This window comes from Dromaius novaehollandiae, chromosome 26, assembly GCF_036370855.1.
Source record: "Dromaius novaehollandiae isolate bDroNov1 chromosome 26, bDroNov1.hap1, whole genome shotgun sequence".
Taxonomy (NCBI): domain Eukaryota; kingdom Metazoa; phylum Chordata; class Aves; order Casuariiformes; family Dromaiidae; genus Dromaius; species Dromaius novaehollandiae.
In genome coordinates this window covers 8,087,286-8,106,320 of record NC_088123.1, presented here as the reverse complement: position 1 = coordinate 8,106,320, position 19,035 = coordinate 8,087,286, and the positions used below count along the sequence as shown (strand labels likewise).

At 68.4% G+C, this 19,035-nt stretch overlaps 3 protein-coding genes across 3 annotated transcripts; all 3 read left to right on the top strand.

Moving 5' to 3' along the window:
* Positions 1 to 2,552: 2,552 nt before the first annotated feature.
* On the top strand, positions 2,553 to 5,874 carry ADRB3 (adrenoceptor beta 3). Its single transcript, XM_064497726.1, has 3 exons — positions 2,553 to 3,814; positions 4,885 to 4,952; positions 5,326 to 5,874. The coding sequence occupies exons 1-2, from the start codon at positions 2,553 to 2,555 to the stop codon at positions 4,922 to 4,924; spliced, it is 1,302 nt and encodes a 433-aa protein (XP_064353796.1). The 3' UTR covers positions 4,925 to 4,952; positions 5,326 to 5,874.
* Positions 5,875 to 7,905: 2,031 nt separating this feature from the next.
* Positions 7,906 to 8,857, top strand: LOC112991597 (nucleoplasmin-like). The gene is made up of 5 exons (XM_026114220.2): positions 7,906 to 7,990; positions 8,122 to 8,204; positions 8,332 to 8,451; positions 8,546 to 8,639; positions 8,760 to 8,857. Exons 1-5 carry the CDS (start codon positions 7,906 to 7,908, stop codon positions 8,855 to 8,857), a joined length of 480 nt encoding a protein of 159 aa, XP_025970005.2.
* Positions 8,858 to 14,397: 5,540 nt separating this feature from the next.
* Positions 14,398 to 17,523, top strand: LOC112991598 (prolactin-releasing peptide receptor-like). Its single transcript, XM_026114221.2, has 2 exons — positions 14,398 to 14,828; positions 16,784 to 17,523. The coding sequence occupies exons 1-2, from the start codon at positions 14,398 to 14,400 to the stop codon at positions 17,415 to 17,417; spliced, it is 1,065 nt and encodes a 354-aa protein (XP_025970006.1). The 3' UTR covers positions 17,418 to 17,523.
* The last annotated feature ends 1,512 nt before the right edge of the window (positions 17,524 to 19,035 follow it).

The window sequence follows — 19,035 nt, the reverse complement described above, 5'->3', positions numbered from 1 at the left end:
ACTGTGCATATAGGATCATGAGGGTGACTTATACCTGACCGAGGCTCAGATTGCCAGGGCTGGCCACGGAGGAGCAGAGGGCTCCTGGCAGGAGGGCTGGCTGGACCCTGAACCTCGCTAACTGCAGCTGCAGGACGGGCCTCAGCTCCCTTGCGGGGAGAAGCCCCAGCACAGACGAAGCCCTTGCTTGATCCCTTCTGGTCTAACGGGTCTGCTCCTGCCTGGCCTGGGACCAGCTCCGATGGGCTTCTGCTTGCTCTCCTGCCAGGCAGAGCCGGTCCCAGCGCAGCAGCGGGCGCCTGCCGGCAGCTCCACGCGCGCCCAGCCGGGAGAGCCGCGCTGCTCCTTCCCGCTCCCCAGCTCTCCGGCAGGGATCTTCCCTGACCCACCCGACTCCGCATGTGAAAATGCCTTTGGAAACATCCTCTGTTTATCCTGCAGCAGCAGCCGAAGGGGCTGCTCCGGTCCGTGGCGTACGCGCTGTTTCCCAGGGCAGGGCCTGAGCCCTCCCCGGTGGAGGTGCGAGCCCGCCGGGTCCCAGGAGCCGCTGGTGTCCGGAGCGGAGGGGATTGGGCTCAGGGTGCTCCCGCTCGCCCTGCGCGAGACCCGGCATCTTCGTGCTTCAGCTTTTCCAGCTGTAAAACTGGGACAAAGATACCGAATCACGTTACTTCCCCTGCCTTAACGGAGCGCCGAGACTCTCCCTTCCTCTCCCCAGTGGAGCCGGCTCCCTGGGAAGGGAGGGCCCCGAGCGCTCGTGAGGTCTGGGAGCGAGAAAAATGTCGTAAGTGCTGAAGTGAAGGCATCGGAGGGGGGTTTTGAATGCCTGCTTCAGCACCAGCGCGGGACTTGCCCAGCGGGTCCAGGTGGATGTTTCCATTGCCACTTCCGCAAAGCCCCGAGAGCTCCCGCACGGGGAGAGCACCCCGACGGAGGCTGGCCCGGGTGAAGCCGCCCTTGCGGCGTGCCGGGGGCCGAGCACGGCCCTGCTCCGCGTGGGCCCGGTGCAGAGATGAAGGCGGCGAGCGGTTCCCCCGGGTTCACCCAGCGGAGCCGAGGCCAAGCCAAGAACAGAGCCCGGCGCCCTGTCTCCGTGCCCAGCCCCTCCACTGAGCCCGAGTGCCCTCTCTCCTTATCCGTGGATGTTCCCACAACCGCCTCCACTTTATTTTTCAGACGGATAATCCAGCCGCTGCTTCACGTGATGGTTCGTGCTGGAGCTGCATGGATAGCCACTTCGAGGAGACCGAGACTCCTCTTCTCATGCACGTTTCGTTTCTGCCGTACGCCATTCAAGCGGGATGACAAATGATGCCGTAAATAGTAAGTCCAAGGCTCAGTCCAAGCCAGCAATTAATGAAAGCCAGGGGCTAAAAGGGGTTGCCTCAGGCGCTCATCTGACTTCGAAAGACCAAAACAATCTTGTAAAGATGAAGCTCGTAAAAGTGGGGCTGTTTTGCTGGGTCATGAATGGGAAGGAATGCCAACTGGCTAACTTTTTACACGTAATTTGTTTTTCTTTGTCAATATTCTGCCATTTGGCTGAAACTTCAGAACACCATATTTGGAGAGTGCCTGTCCTACGAGTTCCAGTATTTGTATAAATAGCTGATAGTGGGAAAAATCGCCTGCTCTGGTGCCCGAGCGGGGCCCGCAGGAGGAGCAGAGCCGCGGGTGCTGGCCCAGCCCAGGCGCTAGGTCTCCGGAGCGGGGCCGGGCAGTGCGGTGCCTCGCGGGCTGGTTCTGCTCCCGGCTGTGCACACGTGGAGCGAGCGTGTCAGGTCACTGCTGCAGCGGGCTGGTGTTCCCGAAACCCCGCAGCCGCTGCCGTGCTCCCAGGCAGGAGGGAGGTGACGGACTCTACCTGGCCGTTCCCCCTGTTCCCCTTCATCAGCCAGGGCCGAGTCCAGGCAATAAGTGCAGTGAAACGCAGTGAAATACCGACCGCGAGATGCTGCGGACGTTTCCTTTTGGAGGGGGGGAGGGCTGGCCCTGGCCACCCTGCCGCTGCTCACCCGTGAGGGGTGGGTGTGCAGAGCCGGGGGTGGCGGGGGGTGCAGCGAGGGGCAGCAGCGTGCGGAGAGGAAGCGGGGTGCACGGCGGGGGACGGGAGCGCAGGGCGAGAAAGTCCCTGCGTGGGACTGGGGCGCGGGGGGGTGTGATGAAGGGGGTGCACGGTGAGGGGTGCATGGTGGGGGGACCACGGTGCAGGGCTGGGCTGGGGGGCGGCCCCAGCCCGTCCCCGTCCCCGTCCCGTCGCTCTCCGGAGCGGGCAGCCGGGGCCGCCCCGCGCCCGCAGAGGCTCCTCCTCCCGCCAGTGCGCCCCGACGGCCGCCGCGCCCAGCCCAGCCCAGCCCGCAGCCGCGGCGGCCGGGCACGGTGAGGGGCGCGGGGCCGTGGAGCACGGCGAGGGACTGGGGCACACGGCGAGGACCCCGCTGCACAGCCACGGAGCACGGCGGGGAGCCTGGACGTGCAGCGAGGGACTGGGGAGCGCGGCCGGGGCGCACGGCGAGGGACCGGGCGGCACGAACCCTGCCCCCCCGGCGGAGATGACTCCCCTGCCCGCCGGCAACGCCAGCGCCTGGGGGGCGGCAGCCCCGGGCACCGGCCCCAACTGCAGCGGAGCCGCCGGCCTGAGCCGGCAGTGGGTGGGGGGGGCCGCCCTGAGCCTCGCCGCGCTGGTGATCGTGGCCGGGAACTTGCTGGTGATCGTGGCCATCGCCAGGACGCCGCGGCTGCAGACCGTGACCGTGTTCGTCACCTCGCTGGCCTGCGCTGACCTCGTCGTGGGCTTGCTGGTGGTGCCGCCGGGGGCCACCGTCCTGCTGAGCGGCCGCTGGCCCTACGGCACCGCGGCGTGCGAGCTGTGGACCTCGCTGGACGTGCTCTGCGTCACGGCCAGCATCGAGACGCTGTGCGCCGTCGCCGTGGATCGCTACCTCGCCGTCGTGTCGCCGCTGCGGTACGAGGCGCTGGTGACCAAGGGCAGAGCGCGGGCGGCGGCGTGCCTGGTGTGGGCCGGCTCTGCCGTCGTCTCCTTCCTGCCCATCATGAGCCGCTGGTGGCGGGACGGCGCGGACGAGCAGGCGACGCGCTGCTACGACGACCCGCGCTGCTGCGACTTCGTCACCAACGTCACCTACGCCGTCACCTCCTCCGCCGTCTCCTTCTACCTGCCCCTGCTCGTCATGGTCTTCGTCTACGCCCGCGTCTTCGCCGTGGCCGCGCGGCACGTCCGGCGCATCGGCAAGGACAAGGTGAGGTTCTCGCGAGGGCCCCCCAGCCCGGGCTCCGGGGGCACGCGGCGGTGGCGGCGGTCGTCCCGGCTGCTGGCCGTCAAGGAGCACAAGGCGCTCAAGACCCTGGGCATCATCATGGGCACCTTCACGCTCTGCTGGCTGCCCTTCTTCGTGGCCAACGTCGTCAAGGTCTTCTGCCGGCCGCTGGTCCCCGATCGGCTCTTCCTCTTCCTCAACTGGCTGGGCTACGTGAACTCGGCCTTCAACCCCCTCATCTACTGCCGCAGCCCGGACTTCAGGAGCGCCTTCCGCGAGCTGCTCCGGCCCCGCCGCGCCGACCGCCGGCTCCGCGCCGTCCCGCGGGACCTGCGGCGCTGCCCGTGCGCCTTCAGCCCCGGCGGGGGCCCCGGGGACGGCGGCGAGGCGGGGGCGCCCGGGGAGGGCGGCGAGGCGCGGGGCAGCGGCAGCCGGGCGGAGGAGACCGGCCTCTGCGGCGGGGGCCACGGGCCGCGGCCCCTGGGCGAGTGCCGGCTGCCGGGCACCCAGACCACGCTGTGCTCGCAGCTCGACGAGTAGGTACCGGGCTTGGCGGGCGCTGGGGGGGACCGAGCCCTTGGCGGGGGGGGGGATGCGGGATGCCGGTGGCTGGGGATCCCTGGTGATGGTGGGGCCACGGGCTGGGGGTGCAGCGTGGAGCCGGTGGGCAGACGGGGCTCCATGGTCCTGGCAGGGGCTCTGGGGTGCTGGGGGGGCAGAGGAAACCTCTGTCCCCGGGTTTCTCTAAACCGCTCCCTGCCCCGACCTGTGGGGCTGCAAAGCCGATGTGCTCGGTGCTGCTGCCGCCCCAGGCTGGCCCTGCCGTGCCCCTTCCCCGGGACCTGCCCCCGGCCTGCTAGGACCAGGTCGGTTATTCTCAAAGAAAAAAAAGTGCTAGAGAAGAAAACCAGCCAAACAAATGCTTCAAACCCTGCGATTTCATTCCTTCTCCTGCCCCTTCCCGCTTTCCGAATTTTAAGTGTTAAAACCTGGGGAGTCCCTCTGCAGAAGAGCTGGGGAGGGGGGGGTCACTGGCTGCTTCTCAGCACTAAGGAGACCCTTCAGCAACTGCCGGAGCCCAGGGCTCTGCATGTTGTTTTGCCCTCTGATAGACTAAATTTGCGAGGCTAATTTCTGTAGTTTCCGGCTGTCGTGAGCCCTCTCTGCTGGCCGGGGGGAGGTTTCCTTGCTGCCGGGACTGGGGTCCTGGGGGCCCTGCAGACGGGTGGGCGCAGACCCCCGAGCTGGTGGGGGGGGGTGCTCTGTGCCGCCAGCCTGTGCCCTTGCACAGCTCCGTGCCCTGTGCACACTGCAGGATTTTTTTCCCCAAACTTTTTTAGTGTTGCACTAAAATGTGAGAAGCTTTGGTTGCTGTGGATTTTAACTAGCTTCCCTTGGGCAGAAACCACTTCTGCAAGCTGAAGGCAGAAGTTCCTGCTACCAGGAGCAGGCGCAGAGTCCCTGCCCATGGGGAAAGGTGGTGGGGGGGGGGGGGGCGGGGGGAGTTCCCTGCAGGACTGGGTTTCACGGATGGATTAATCCATCCTGTGCAAGTAAATCCTGCACAAGACCTGGGCTCTCAGTGCACTGTCCTCTCCTGTTTAAGGTTCACCAGCAAAGAGGTGCCAGCAGGTCCCTCGACGTGACTGAGAGCCGGAGGGAGAAGGGAAGCAGGTAAGTGTGTCTCCTCCTCGCTCGGAAGCAGCGGTGCTCTCGGGGCAATCGGCACGGCAGGGACGAGCCCCGGCGGCCTCTGCCCCTGCAGCGATCGCCTCCGAGCCAGCCGGGCCCTTCCCGGCGGGAGCAGTGCCCTCACTCCAGCCGGGTGTGCAGACGCGTGCCCAGCTCTGGGAGCGCACACGAGCTCGGCGGCCGGCTGCACGGCCCTGCCGGAGCCTGGGACGCGGTTACCCCCGCCGGAGCGCTCGAGCCGGGGCTTGGGCTGCAGCGCTTGCTCTCGGGCCGTACGGACCGATGCGCTTCAGCTGAGCGCTTCCGCCCAGGGCCCCCTCTCTGCAGGCTGCCAGCAGCTCCCTGTCTCTTGCAGGGCCGCAGCGGAGCCCTCTCGCGAGGGCGGTCACCTCGGGCTCCTCTTCCCAGCCCGACGCACCCGGGAGCGGAGGCCACGAGAGCTGCGTGCGGCGCTGAGGCTCGTGCCCCGCGGTCTGCGCCCGGCACGCTGGCGGAGGGCGGCACTGGGATGCTCCGGTGCAGCGTGAGCCGGGCGGGAACGGCCCTTGCTGCTGCGTGCCGTGTTTGGCAGGACTCGAGCAGTGAGCCCCAGGGCTCTGCTGTCCCTCTGGAGCTGGAGAGCTGGTGCCAGCGTGGAAAAGCTTGGAGAACCCCCCAAATCTCTTGTGCTGAGCCCGGTGCTGCCAGGCTCTCCACTGGGTCTGGCACTGCAGCCTCCGGGGCTGCTCGGAGGGGGAGAAGCTGCTGCCTGGGGGCTGTTTCCCCCTGGGGCAGGCGTTGGGTGCAGTGGCTGGATGCCCTGCTCCAAGGAGCCCATCTTTCCGGGCTCCCCAGCACTCTGCAGCTGTTTCCAGCTCCAGGGGAGGATGCCGAGGGCTCCCAGCACAGTGTTGATCCACAACAAGACGGAGCGGTCAGCGGGGCTTTGGAGAGCCCCATGGTGAAGGGCTGAAGGGCTTCCTGCTGCCGAGACCTTTCCAGGATCCTCACTCCGGTCCTACCCCAGCCGCTGCCCTGACCTCCGGGGCTGGGGCTCTCGCAGGAGCCTGCAGCGAAGCCTCCAGCAGAGGAAAGCGAAGGAGAAGTGAGAGCGCGACTGGGCAGCCCCTGCGCTGCTGGGGGGGGGGACAGCCCCCCCCATGCCAGCTCCTACGTTACATGGGGCTCACAGAGCGCGTTGCCTACAACCAGGCATTTGCATTTGCGGCGGTGTGCATGTACCTCCGTGCAAATCTCAGTGATTTGGGTTGTAAATGTGCTGTGCTGACTGCAATGTTTTAGTTCTGTTTTGTTCCTCCCCAATGTGAAATAAACCTTCAACCCCCCCCACCACCATTGCTTCATGTGTGTAAACTCTGCTGGGGGGGGCTGCTTACAGCTGGGAGACCCCTCAGCCCCCAGGCTCCCCGTAAAGCAGGGGGGAAGGGAGAGGCTGTGCCCCTGTCCTCAGGAGGCTGGAGGGTCTCACTGTGGCACAGATGCACCTGAGACTAGGCCCCCCCGTCCCACCTTGGTGCTCGGGACCATGTTAGGAGGAGCGATGAGCAGGCGGGGAGGAGACCGCAGCCTGAGAGCAGCGAGTGGGGTGGGGTGGGATGGGAGCCGTGTGCGAGCGTGCAGAGGGAGGGCAAACGCCCCCCGTTCAGGTGCCACCAGTGCCCTAAACCGCCCCATGACCCTGGTCCGGCTGCGGCCAGCCCTGTGCTGCTGGAGCATCCCCAGCGCGGCCGGGCAGCGGATCGCAGCGGGAGCTGCCGGGCGGTTTCCAGTGCCACCTCCCGGCACCAGCCGTAACGCTACGCTCCTGCGGGGAGGAGGAGGAGGAGGCCGCTGCAGCGAGGGGCTGGTGGCTCCCTGGGATCCTTCCTCCCTGCACTTTGCTTTTAGCATTTAGCGAGCGCGAGGCTGCTAAACCAGCAGGGAAGCTGAGCTCTGCGCAGCGGCGGTCAGAGCATCAGCAGCGGGTCAGCGGCTCCACGTGATGCTGCCGGCTCTCACAGCCCACCCCAAAACGCGCGTCCCCTGTGCTGACCCCAGCCCAAGGCCAGCTCGTTAGCCCCGAGGGCTGCCCCGCTAATGAGCCGCTTCCCAAAGTCCCAGCAAACTGCAGCATCCCCGGGCGCTGGGACACTGCATCCGCGGTGCTGCTGCTGGGCCGTGCTCACGGCACTGCTGTCCTCCGCTCCAATGAAGCTAAACTTGCCTAAAGCGGAGCTATTTCTGCCTCCAGCTTTGTTGTTCCCGGTTACAAGCGGCCCTGGGGTGTGCGGGGGGATCGGGAGCTCTGGTGAGCGTATTGGTGCCATCGGGGGGGGGGGGGGTGTGACTCGCCCCTCCGAAACATCTGTGCTGCATTTCCAAATTGCCCCTCTGCCTGGGGGCTTTTCCCTTATTTGCTGCAGCCGCTGCTGGTCCCGGCTCGTCTCCCCGTCCCGGGTGGCTGCTGCTCGCACCCCGGCAGCACCAGCAGCCTCCCCGCGCGGCTCGGGCTGCCGATGTAAATGCCAAGCGCTCGCTGCGGTTTGCAGAGGGCTCCCAGGGCTCCCGCAGGCTTCAGTGCTGCGGCTGCTCCGCTCGGCTGAAGCTGCCCCGTGCCGGGAGGTGCCCCGGGCCTGGGTTTATCCAGCGCCGGCTGCTGCACGGGGGCAGTTTGTGCTCTTGAAGCCTATTATTTCCTCCGTGAATTCGGGTAGTGGTGGGATGTGTGCGTACCTGGGTGGTTTATTCCTCGCTTAGCAGCGTGCTCCTGGCCCGGCTGGTGCAAGCTGCTGCAGCAAGCGAGCCGCGGCCGGGGGGGGGGGTCTGCTGTGCGTGGCTCTGCCCCGGTCGGGGGTCCGGGCCGGGGGCTCAGTCTGGGCTCCTCGGCCACGTTTCCTCCCTCTCTTTCCGCCTCCGAGCAGCGCTTTCCCTGGTGCGTCCGCGGGAGCCGCCGGCGATGGAGCAGCCGCGGGGGGCCACCGGCTCCTCTCCCCTCTCCCGCGGGACGCTCGCGGAGGAGCGGCCGGTCGCCGCGCTGTGGGGTGAGGATCCCGGCGCAGCGGGCCCTGCATCGCCCCGGCCCCATGCACGCCCGGCCGGGGGTCTTCCGCGGGGGCCGGGGAGAGCTGCCCCCCCTCCCCGTGCGTGCACAGACGAGGCCGCGTCTCCGCAGGCTGCGAGCTCGGCACCGGCGCCCGGAGCTGCGTGGTGGAAGAGGGCGACGACTTCTTGGAGCATCTGGTTCTGCTGAAAACCGTAAGAGACGCCGAGAGCCCTGGGCCGAGCCGGCGTGGCCGCGGCGGTGCAAACCCCCCTGCGCGGGGGGGGGGGGGGGGCTCGCGGGGGGGCTCGGCCTGCCACCGGGTCTCCGTCTGCCCCGCAGATCTGCCTGGGGCCGGACGCCCGCGACGAGCTGCACGTGGTGGCCGTCGACTCGAAAAACACCTACGGGGACGCCAAGCCGGTGCCCATCGCCTCGCTGCGCCTCTCCGTGCTCCCCATGGTAAAAGCCGTGCGGGCGCAGCCGGGGGCCGCGGGGGCCGCGGGGGGCCGGGCCGCCACCGCCGCGCGCTGCCCTCACCCCTGCCTCCCCGCAGATCAGCCTCAAGGGCCTGGAGTTCGTCCCCCCGGTCACCTTCGTGCTGCAGAGCGGAGCGGGGCCCGTCTACCTCCACGGGCAGCACCTGAGCCGTGAGTGAGCCGGGGGCCGGGCGGCGCCGCGGGGGCCGGGGCCGTGGAGCTGGGGTCCCCGCGCAGCATCGCTCCCCGCGCGGCGTCGGTCCCCGCGCAGCCGCCCCTCTCCCCTTCCAGTGGAAGACGACGCCAGGTCTGAAGCCATCGAGGACGCACTGTCGGAGGAAGACGCGGGTGATGAAGACGACGCCGGTGCAGAGCGGGATGCAGAGTAGCTGGCGCTGGGGGAAGCTTCGCGGCGCCCGGGACGGGGGGAGCATCGAGGCGGTGCCGCGGGGGCCACGCAGCCCCCCAGGGACGTGTGCCCGTGTGGGGAGCCACTCCCACACGCACGGCGTGACACATCCTTGCTGGGGCACCAACCAGCCCAGCTTTGAAAATTGTCCCTCTCCGTTGCCACCGTGCCCTTGGAAATGTGCTTTTTTTGCCCCCCCCCGTCTTGATGCAATAGCAAAGTGCAACTGTCCGGCGCTGCCCCCAGCCCCTGCTGTTGTGCTCGTCTCGCCTGGGGGCTGTTCTCTCGCCGTCCCCCTCCCCTGCTCCCCGAAACACCCCAGCCAAGCGCGGGTCCCGCCGTGCCAGGGGTACGCTGTGCTGCCGCAGCCATGGGGGGGTCCCACCTGCCCTGTCCCCCCCAGCGTGGCTCTGCTTTGTCCCCCCCCACCCCGGGCCTGCCTCCCTGCAGCCTGGGGGGGCCGGGGCTCTGCAGCAGGCCAGTGAAATCTGGGGGAAAATGGGGGCGAAGCTGCTCTGTCCCCGGCTGGGGGTCCGGGCTGGGAGCCATGTGGGGCAGGAGGAGGCAGCTGTGCCCTGCCGGGAGGGGGGCAGCACGGGGGGGGCCCTTTCCCCGCGTCCCTGCGCCCACGGCATCACATCCTCGCGGGATGGAGGGCGCACGGGCCCCGGGGCGAGGGAAGGGAGGCCTCGCGGGCGGCTCTGCCCGGCTCCCATGTGCCCCTTCCTTCGGCCTCACTGGGGTGGGGGCGGGTTCTACCTGCCCCCCCCCCCCCCCCCCCACACCGGCGGGCCCCTGTTTGTGCCAGCGGTTCCCAGGTGAGCGGTTACCTGGCAACCTGCATCTCTGCGTCCCCCATCCGCGTGCTCCTGCGTCCCGCATCCCCGTGCTCCTGCGTCCCGCATCCTCCCCATCCTCAAGTCCCCCCATCCCTGCGTCCCCTCTCTTGCATCCCGCGTCCCACGTCCCCCCGTCCCCCGTCCCCATGCCCCTCCTGTGTCCCCGGCGGGCTCCTGCCCCCCGTCCCTGCCGCCCCCCCGGCAGCGCCACGGCCGGGCTCTCGCTCTTCCTCGACCTGCTGCTCGGAGCTGCCGGCAGCCGGGACGGCCGCGTTCGCGGGGCCGCGGTGGGGCTGGCGCTGGCCGGGCAGAGCAGCGCCCTGCTGCAGCGTCGGTGGGGCCCGCGGTGCCGGGGCTGCCCCCGTCCCGTCCCCGGTGCCCCCAGCCCGCTGCAGACCCCGGGTGCCGCCGTCCCGGGGGGCCGTGCCGGAGCGCGCCGTCGTCGTCCCGCACGCGCCCGAGGAGAGCGGCCGGGCGCCCCGGCACTGGGGCGAGGTGGCCACTGCCATGGAGGTGGGTGTCGAGCGGCGGGGACCCCCCGGCCAGCCCCGCTCCTCCGCTCCGCTGCCCGCGGAGGAAGCGCGCCTTCCCCTTCCTCGCTGTCCCGGCGCGGGGCTGCCGGAGCCCCCCGAGCATCGGCCCCGCGGGGAGCAGAGCCTGCGGCTGCTGGCACAGCACATCGCGGGGCTGCGGCGGGGCCGGTGACGGCGGCTGCTGGGGACACCGGGCTCCTGGGAGCACCTCACCGCCCGGGCGGGCACTCGCGGCTTCTCCGGGCTGCTCCGTGAGTACCGGGAACGCGGGAACGCGAGGCACCTCTTGGCCCTGCCGGGGCTGCGGAGCGGGAAGCCGGCCCCGCGGCCGCCCCTGCTCTCGGCATCGCCCCGCGGGCAGCCCGGACCACGCCGCCGCGGTGCCGGCAGTGCCCCTCCGCCCAGCGCTTCCCCCCCGCATCCTTAGCTTTGCAGCCTTGCTCTCCCGTGGCTCAGGGAAAACCCTCGGTGGGGGGGGCAGGGAGCCGGGGCAGCGGTGCGGGGGCCGCCGGGGGCCTCAGCGGCTCTGCCCCCGCCAGCCGCCCGGGTGCCCTTCCCGGCGCAGCACCGGCACGTGCACCGGGGTGCCGGCGGGCAGCTCGGCCTCCGCAGCCTCCACGCCCGCAACCCGGAGCGCCTGGCCGCGGCATCCGGGCGGCCGCGCTGGCCCCGGGGCCGGGCGCCCCGACGGGTGAGGCTTCCCGGGGCTCCCGGCCCCCCCCGCCGCGGTCCCGCTCCGGCACGGGTGGCTCTGGCCGTCGCCTGCCCGTCTAAGCGCGGCGCGGTTGCCTCGCGGCCTCCCTGACGGCCCGGGAAGCGCAGCCGGAGGCTCGTCGGCGCAGGCAGACGCTGCCGTAATTTAATTAAACCCCTAATGGAGAAGAATTGCCTGATTGCGTTAGAGGCCTGATGTCAGCCGGCAGCGAGCCGGTCCGTGCGGCGGCGGGCGGCGGGGAGGCGCGTGCCCGGGAAGGACTCCGCCGATACCCTGGAAAAGCGGCCGGGGGCTGCTGGGGGGCCCCGGTGCGTGGCGGGGCCGCGCGGGGAAGGACGGGGCGCCCGGGAGGTGCCTGCGGTCCCCCAGCCGGGGCACGGCAGACGGCTTTCCTGGCAGCGCCGCAGCTGCCCCGTCCGTGCAACGCAGGTGTGCTGCAGGCACAGCCGCCCCCGGCCTCCTCCTCCTCCTCCTCCTCCTCCTCCTCGCGCCCTGCCTCCGCCGCGGCGTCTCCCCCAGCCCGGGTGGGTTGTGCCCCGGCTGTATCCCGAGCTCCGCTCCGGGCAGGCAGGTGAAAGCCCGGCCCTTCCCGGCCCCCGGTGCTGGGAGCCTCTCCGGAGCATCTCGCCGTAACCACGGCAACCGCGCTGTAATTAGCAGAGGATGCTCAATGTCATGGAAACAGCCCGGGAGTCGGTGGCCTGCTCCACTCCGCGTACCCCCGCCTCGCTGGCCCTCGCGGGGACGTCCCTGCGCTGGGCAGCCGCATCGTCCCGGGACGCAGTCCCCTGTCCCCATGGCCGCGGTCCCCTGCGCGCGTGGCGGGGGCCTGCGCAGGGCCGGGAGCCAGCCCGCACCGTGGGGACGGGGGCAAGCAGCAGCTGATCTGCAGCACGTCTCGCATGAAAAGGCAGCCCCGAGCTCTTTGTGGTGTTGATAGACAGGGCTGGAGCCAGCAGATGATACAAAAGCAGGTTTTAAACTCTAGATGTCGAACGGTTTAAAGACTTTCTTTGGGGAATAGTTGAAAACAGTTTTGGCACAGCACTAGGAAGTGACAATGAAATTTTAGTGGAGAATACACTCCATGCGGGATGAAAACCGCCTCGGATGTTTCCTTCTGCCTAACTTGGTCCCCGGTGAGTCTGTGGGTTTCGCACAGCGCTGCGTGCCGGGTGTTCGTCACACGGAGCTGGCTTCCAGACGCGGTAGGTACAGCGAGGGATGACAGGCGGCGAGTCCTGCAGCGGCTCCTTCCCCGCCGCCCCCGCTCTCACCCCCGCCTGCTTCCGCCCTAACGAAGAGGCTCTTTCCCTGCAGCAGCTCGGGGCCGCCAGTTCTGCTGGCCCCCGGGGCCGGAGCACGTCCGTGGTGCGGTGGGTCGCTGTCGGCCCCCGCCGCGCTCCCCGGATCTGCAGAGCTTGGCAGAGCCGAGGATCTGCCCTGGGCGCGGAGGATCTTCCCGCAGCCTCTGCCCGGGGAGGCATCTCTGCCTCCCCCTGCTCAGGGCTCGTTCCCGCACGCGTGTTGGGCAGAAACCGCAGCGCTCGTGCCTGAGCACCCCGTTATTGCAGGAATGCAGGTTATTCTATGCATGAGGGCCCAGTTCTCGCATGCACCAGCACCCAACCGAGTTACGCACGCAGTGCTTGCAGGAGCACCCACGCAGTGCTTGCAGGAGCACCCACGCAGTGCGCGCGGGAGTGCCCGATACGCCGTGCACGAGGGCGGCATCCCGGCGCCCCGGTGTGACCAGGCGGCCGCCGCGCCGGGATGCTGCTGCCTTGCACCACTGAACCCTCCGCCTCGGCTGCCTGGTCCGGAGGAGCGAGCGCGGGGTGCTGCGAGCGTGCGGAGCGGCGGCCGCGTTGCCTCTCCCCGCTCGGCAGAGCGGAGCGGCGGCTTCTCCCCGCGGCGGGCGGGAGGGGGGTTTCTGCAGGCGGCAGGATCCCCCGCGCGCGGAACAAGGAGCTGCGGGGGCTGGCGGGGAGGCGACGGCGACCGCACAGCTCCCGTTTCAGCAGCAAACGTTTCATACAAGTGACTTTATTCTGGATCCGCCATCCCCAAGGCTGTCCTTTGTGGCGGGGGCTGTGCAAATGCACGGGAGAAGCAGGCAGGGCTCAGAGAAGCTCATTAAAACCCAGTTAATTTAAATTCAGACTGCTGAGCTCGCGGTGGGTTTTCCGAGACGCGCTACCGAACTCCTTAGCAGGGCGCGATCGTCCCTCCGGTCCCACTGGCGACTTCCAAAACCTGCAGAGTCGGGTTTGGTCTCATAAATCAGGTATGTGGGGGCTTAACGAGTGAAATAGCTGCTGCCGAGAGAAGGAAAGGGGGCTGCACATCCCCTGCTGCGAAAGGGGGGGGTAACATGCAGAAACAGCCCAGGAAATTAAAGTTTGCTCGAGACGTGTTTTGCGATGATTCAGGGGCAGGAGGGGAGGGAGAAGGACGCGGATCAGGAGCGCGAGGGCCGTGGCCGTGGCTGCGGCCGGCGGCAGGCGGGGGCTGGGGCGGGGGGTTGTTTTCCGGGACTGATCTAATTTTTGCCCGTGCGTTTCCTCCCTGCCCCTCGCACGTCCTTCGCAGTGCATTGGAGGCGGTTCTGGCATTGCTTTTGGCAGGGCCATGCGGCGGTGTGTGAAAGCGCCTGCGACGAGGCACCCGAATTGCAGCGGTGATGAAATACAGCCTATCCGCTGCCGGCCGCCGCGCTCTGCGCGCCCGGTTAATCTCGTTAGGGGGATGGATGAGCAGCGTGCAGGCGCACGGCGTTTCGAGTCAGTACCAAAGTAGCAGAGCTTCCTTATTTGTTTATCCCCTAATGTCCTTTGTTATTTCCAGAGACATTAGAAACTAATTTCTGGCTTAGCTGCTGCTTCCCTTCCTCCTCCGCCGGGAGCTGCCCCTTGGCAGCAGCCGGAGCCAGGCGGAGGCAGGACCGCCGGGACGTGTTCGCTCCGGGGGGACGTGGACGAGCCCGGCTTTCGGTGAGTGCTGCCGTCTCTGCTGCTCCCCGGCAGAGCTGCTCCTTTTCCCTTTCTCTTCTTTCCAAATAGCCCTAAGAGCGATTTAACTCCGCGCTGCCTCTGCCGCCGCTGCTCTCGCCGCCCGCGCGCCGGAGGGGCTGGAGACCGGCACCGTCTCCGTGCTCAACCTTGTTTTCCCTTTTCCTCCTCAGGAGCCCGCGGCAAAACCCTCCGTCCCGACACGCCGCCGTCGCCGGCCTCGGGGCTGAGCGGCGGCCGTGCTGCGGAAAGGACCCTCCCGCGGACCCCGCGATCGGGGGCTCGGGGCGGCGAGCCGAGCCGGGGGCTGCCCGGGGCGGGACCCCCCTGCCCCACGTTCGGCTGAGCGGGGGGCTTCTCGCCTGCCCGGGCAGCGGGGGCACGGCTGGGGCTCGGCCCCCCCCTCCCGCGCACCCCGAGCCATGGAGCCCGGCGGGGACCGGGACCGGGACGGGGACGGAGCGGCGGCCAACGCCAGCCTCTACGAGCTCGTCCTCCAGGACCGCTCCAACGCCAGCGCGCAGTTCAGCGGCGTGCAGCTCGTGCAGTCCTTTAAGCCCCTCATCATCCCCTGCTACGCCCTCGTGGTCCTCGTCGGCGTCTTCGGCAACTACCTGCTCCTCTACGTCATCTGCAAGACCAAGAAGATGCACAACGTCACCAACTTCTTCATCGGGAACCTGGCCTTCTCGGACATGCTGATGTGTGCCGCCTGCGTGCCCTTCACCCTGGCCTACGCCTTCAGCCCCCAGGGCTGGGTCTTCGGCAAGTTCCTCTGCTACTTCGTGTTCCTGATGCAGCCCATGACCGTCTACGTGTCCGTCTTCACGCTCACCGCCATCGCCGTGGACAGGTGAGGGGCCGCGGGGGCGAGGGGGCTGCTCAGCCTCGGCGCCGAAAAATCCAGGACATCTCTGTGGTTTCTCCGTGTCCTTTTTTGTGGCGCCAGAATTTTGCTTCTTGTGGAGGAAATACTATGGGGGGGGGTTGCTTCGTTGTTGTTTTGCACTGGAAAGTGGTGTTCTGCAAGGTGTTTGCCCATGTGAAGTGATCGCTACCAAAATCCGGTTCCAAACACAGCCGGGCCGGTGCTGACGACAGGCACCGGTTGTGCAAAGGGCCCGCGGCCGCGTGCATCCCCGGTGCCGCCTCCGAGGGCCGCCGCCGCCTCGCATCGGGCGCGGGGCAGACGCAGCGGGTGAGGGCTGTCACCCACGTTTCCCCGTTCAGCTAAAAGCCCAACTCTCATGTGAGCCAGGGCCGCGTCCCTGAGAGCGGAGCATCCTTAGGAGAACCGAGTTTCCGGCGTGCAGGCGAAGGGGGGCTTTTCCCCAGCGCTGGAGGAACCGCTCGGCACGGCCGCCGTCCGGCTCAGCACGGCTTCGCCTTCCCTGGGCGCGTTTGGGGCTGAGGGACGTGCTGATCCCGCGGGAGCGAAGCTGCTCCTCCCGCTTCCCGAGCCGCCGGGACGAGACCCGCGCTGCACCCCTCGCTCCGCAGCCGCGCCGAAACCGCGGCTGGGCCGAGCCAGCGGAGCCTCCCTCCCTCCAACGCGCCGGCGTTTCCAGACCCGGGTTCTTCCTGCTTCGTGGCGCAAACGTGCGTGAAGCCCACCCTGCGTCCCGGCTCCTGGCGAAGGTGCTCGCGCCTCCCTGGCCCTGGCGGGGGGGATAAAACCTGTGTTTCCATAGATACAGCGTTTCACAAAAGCAGCTGCAAATCCCGCGGGGACGGGAGACACAGGCAGCCCGGAACCGTGGTGTAAGGACTATCTTTAATGTGCCTCTGCCTCCGACTCCGGCGGGAGGACAGGAAAGAGCCCGGTGCGGGGGGGGGACGGCGCGAGGGGGGGCTCGGGCTGAATGGCTGCGAGCTGTGACAGCTCCGTGGGATGCTCCGAGACGACGAGCCCGGGGCCCGATCGCACCAGTCTCGGGGGAGCCGCTCCCGCGGCGTGTGGGCTCGCTCCCGCCGGCACGAAGGGCACTGCCGGCCGGGACCCGCGCGGGGCAGCCCCGCTCACGCGTCCCCCCCGGCCGGGAGCCTCTCTGGGGAGGGACCGGCTTGTTTTGCCCTTCAGCAAAGCCGGGTTTTGTGAGTGCGGTGATTAGCTTGGGTTTCTGCTGCGAAGCAGGCAGCCGCTGTCCTGTGCTTTCCCTGAACTTTGGTACGCGAAGGGCAGCGCGCGAAACCAAACCATCACTAAAAACACCTAGCCGGGAGCTGGGTTACTGCAAGCCTTCGGCCGTCAGAGGCAGCGAGGAGGACGGTGCACGACGCACAGGGATGGAGGAAGCAAGAGATTAATTGGTGGCTTTTCTTTAATTCAGTTGCAACGTCGCCGGGAGCCCTCAGGTCGGGTTCGGAGCAGCTTTGTCGGGGATGCTGCGGGAGCCGAGCCAGGGCCCGAGAGGGGCCCCGTTCCCCAAGCCAAAGCCTGGCGGGGGGCCTCACGGGTGGTGGGACCCCCGGGAAGCCCCTTTCCCGCGGGGGGCCGGGGGCTGCGAGGATGGCGGCTCCCCTGCCGCCCGGCCTTTTGTGCCGGGCCCTTCTGCCTCGATTAAATGTCGGGGGACGTCGCACGGCCGGAAGGAAAGCAACGACAGCAGCGCTATGGGCTGAGCGGTCCCGACGCCCGGGGCGGGGGCCGGGCTGTGGCTCGCGCTGGCGCTCGGTGGCGGCGGGTCCTGGGGCTCCCGGGGGTCCTGGGGGTCCCGTGCTGGCGGCGGCGGCGGCGGCGGGACGCCTGGGCGCGGGAGGACAGCGGGGAGCAGCCCCGGCCGGGCTCACGGTGCCTCTGCCCCGCAGGTACTATGCCACCGTGCACCCGCTGAGGAAGCGCATCTCCGTCACCAGCTGCGTCTACGTGGTCGGGGGCATCTGGCTGCTGTCGTGCGCGCTGGCGGCGCCGGCCATCGCCCACACCTACCACGTGGAGTTCCGCCGGGAGGGCTTCGCCATCTGCGAGGAGTTCTGGATGGAGAAGGAGCGGCAGCGCCTGGCCTACGCCTACGGCACCCTCATCATCACCTACATCCTGCCGCTCTCGGCCGTCTCCCTCTCCTACCTCTGCATCACGGTGAAGCTGCGGAACCGCGTGGTGCCCGGGCACCCCACGCAGAGCCAGGCCGAGTCCGACCGCGCGCGCAAGAGGAAGATCTTCCGCCTCATCGTGCTGGTGGTGGCGGCCTTCGGCGTCTGCTGGCTCCCCATCCACGTCTTCAACATCATCCGCGACATAGACATCAGCCTCATCAACAAGCGCTACTTCCTGCTCGTCCAGCTGCTCTGCCACTGGTTCGCCATGAGCTCCTCCTGCTGCAACCCCTTCCTCTACGCCTGGCTGCACGACCGCTTCCGCTGCGAGCTCCGCAAGATGTTCGCCCTCAAGCCCAGGATCGGCCCCGCCAACCACTGCGCCGCCGCCAGCGTCGTGCTCTGAGGCCCCCCGCGCCCCCCGCTCCTCGCAGCCCGCGGCGGGGGGACCCCCTCCCTGCCCGAAGCCCGGGCCGGGGGGGCCCCGGCTGCATTTAGCAGCACTCAGCAACGTGCAAGGGGCAAAAAGCACCCGGCTGCCGGACACGGGGGCAGAGAGATGCTTCCCCCGGACGCGCTGCCGCTGATGCTCGTGCGGCCGCGGGCACCGGCCCAGGGGCTGCGGGTGGCTGCACCGGGGCGCTGGCCGGCCGCGGCAGAGCACGGAGCAGCGGGATGCAGCGGGGAGACGGACAACACGGACTTTCTGCTGACGGGGCCTCGCCGCTCTCTGCAAGCGGCCCCGCTAATCCCCGACGCCGGCCGGCTCAGCGGCTCCCGGCAGCACCGGGGTCTGCAGCGGGCGCAGGCTGGGTGACGGCCGCCCGCCGCCCCGGCAGCGAGGGGAGGACTGTTTGCACCGGTTCTCCGGTGCAAAACGCTTTGCTTTGCGCCATCAAACACCTTGTTATTCTGAATTAATGGAGGAAATAGGCCCGCGGGAGTGCAATGGGGGGCGAAAAGCGTTTAGCTGCTGTGCTGGCTGAGGGGGTGGCGATAGCTGCTGCGCCATTAAATGAATCATACGGTGTCATTAAACCGACTCGCAGGTGCTGGGACCGGAGCCGGTGCCCCAGCAGCCCCGGTGCTCTGCCTGCAGCCTCAGAGCGGGCGCTGGGAGCCCTCGGGCTCGCGCGGTCTGCAGGGCGAGCCGACCCATCCGTGCTCCCGGCCGGCCCCTCCGCCTGTCCCCCGCCGCGCGGCTACAGCCTGCTGCGGGTGTGCGCCCGTCCCCGCGCCCCGGCCTGTGCCGCCGGTGACTGCACACTGTGTACCGCCGCGCGCTCTATTTATAGCCCCTCGGCGCTGCTCTTGCTCCGGCAGCGAAACAGCCTGCAGAACAGCTATTCTCATGCTCAAGCCCCTCCGCGGAGGCGGCTGTTCCCGTGCGCGGTGGTCGCGGTGCCTTCGCCCCGGCTGCGCGGCAGGGAAACAGGTTTGTACGTTTGGGAGGGGCAGGAAAGCCCTGCGACGGGTGAAACGCTGCTGCGCACGGAGCAACCGGGACACGTGCGGGAGGAGCTGTGTCAGCCGGAGCCTCCCCGAAGCTGCGACACGAAGGACGGAGACCGAAAGCGGAGCACGGGAAGCCCCATCCTGTCCCGTGCTAGTGCCAGCGGCTGGGCGGCACGCTGTATGCACCTGTACACCCGCACCTGTACACCCCGCACAGCTGTACACACACCTGTACACACCTGTACACCCCACACAGCTGTACACACATCTCTACATCCCACACTGGTAGTCCTGCACAGCTGTGCAAACACCTGTACACCGCTGTACACCCACCTGTACACCCCTACACATCTGTACACCCATGTCTGTACCTATGCATATACATGCATCCCCCTGTACACCCCATGCGCACCTGTACAGACACTTGTACACACCTGTACACTGCACACCTGTACACCTCTACACATCTGTACACGTGCATGTGTCTGTACACACCTGTACACACCCCTGTACACCCACCTGTACACCCCTACACGTCTGTACACAAACGTCTGTACACTCACGCATAC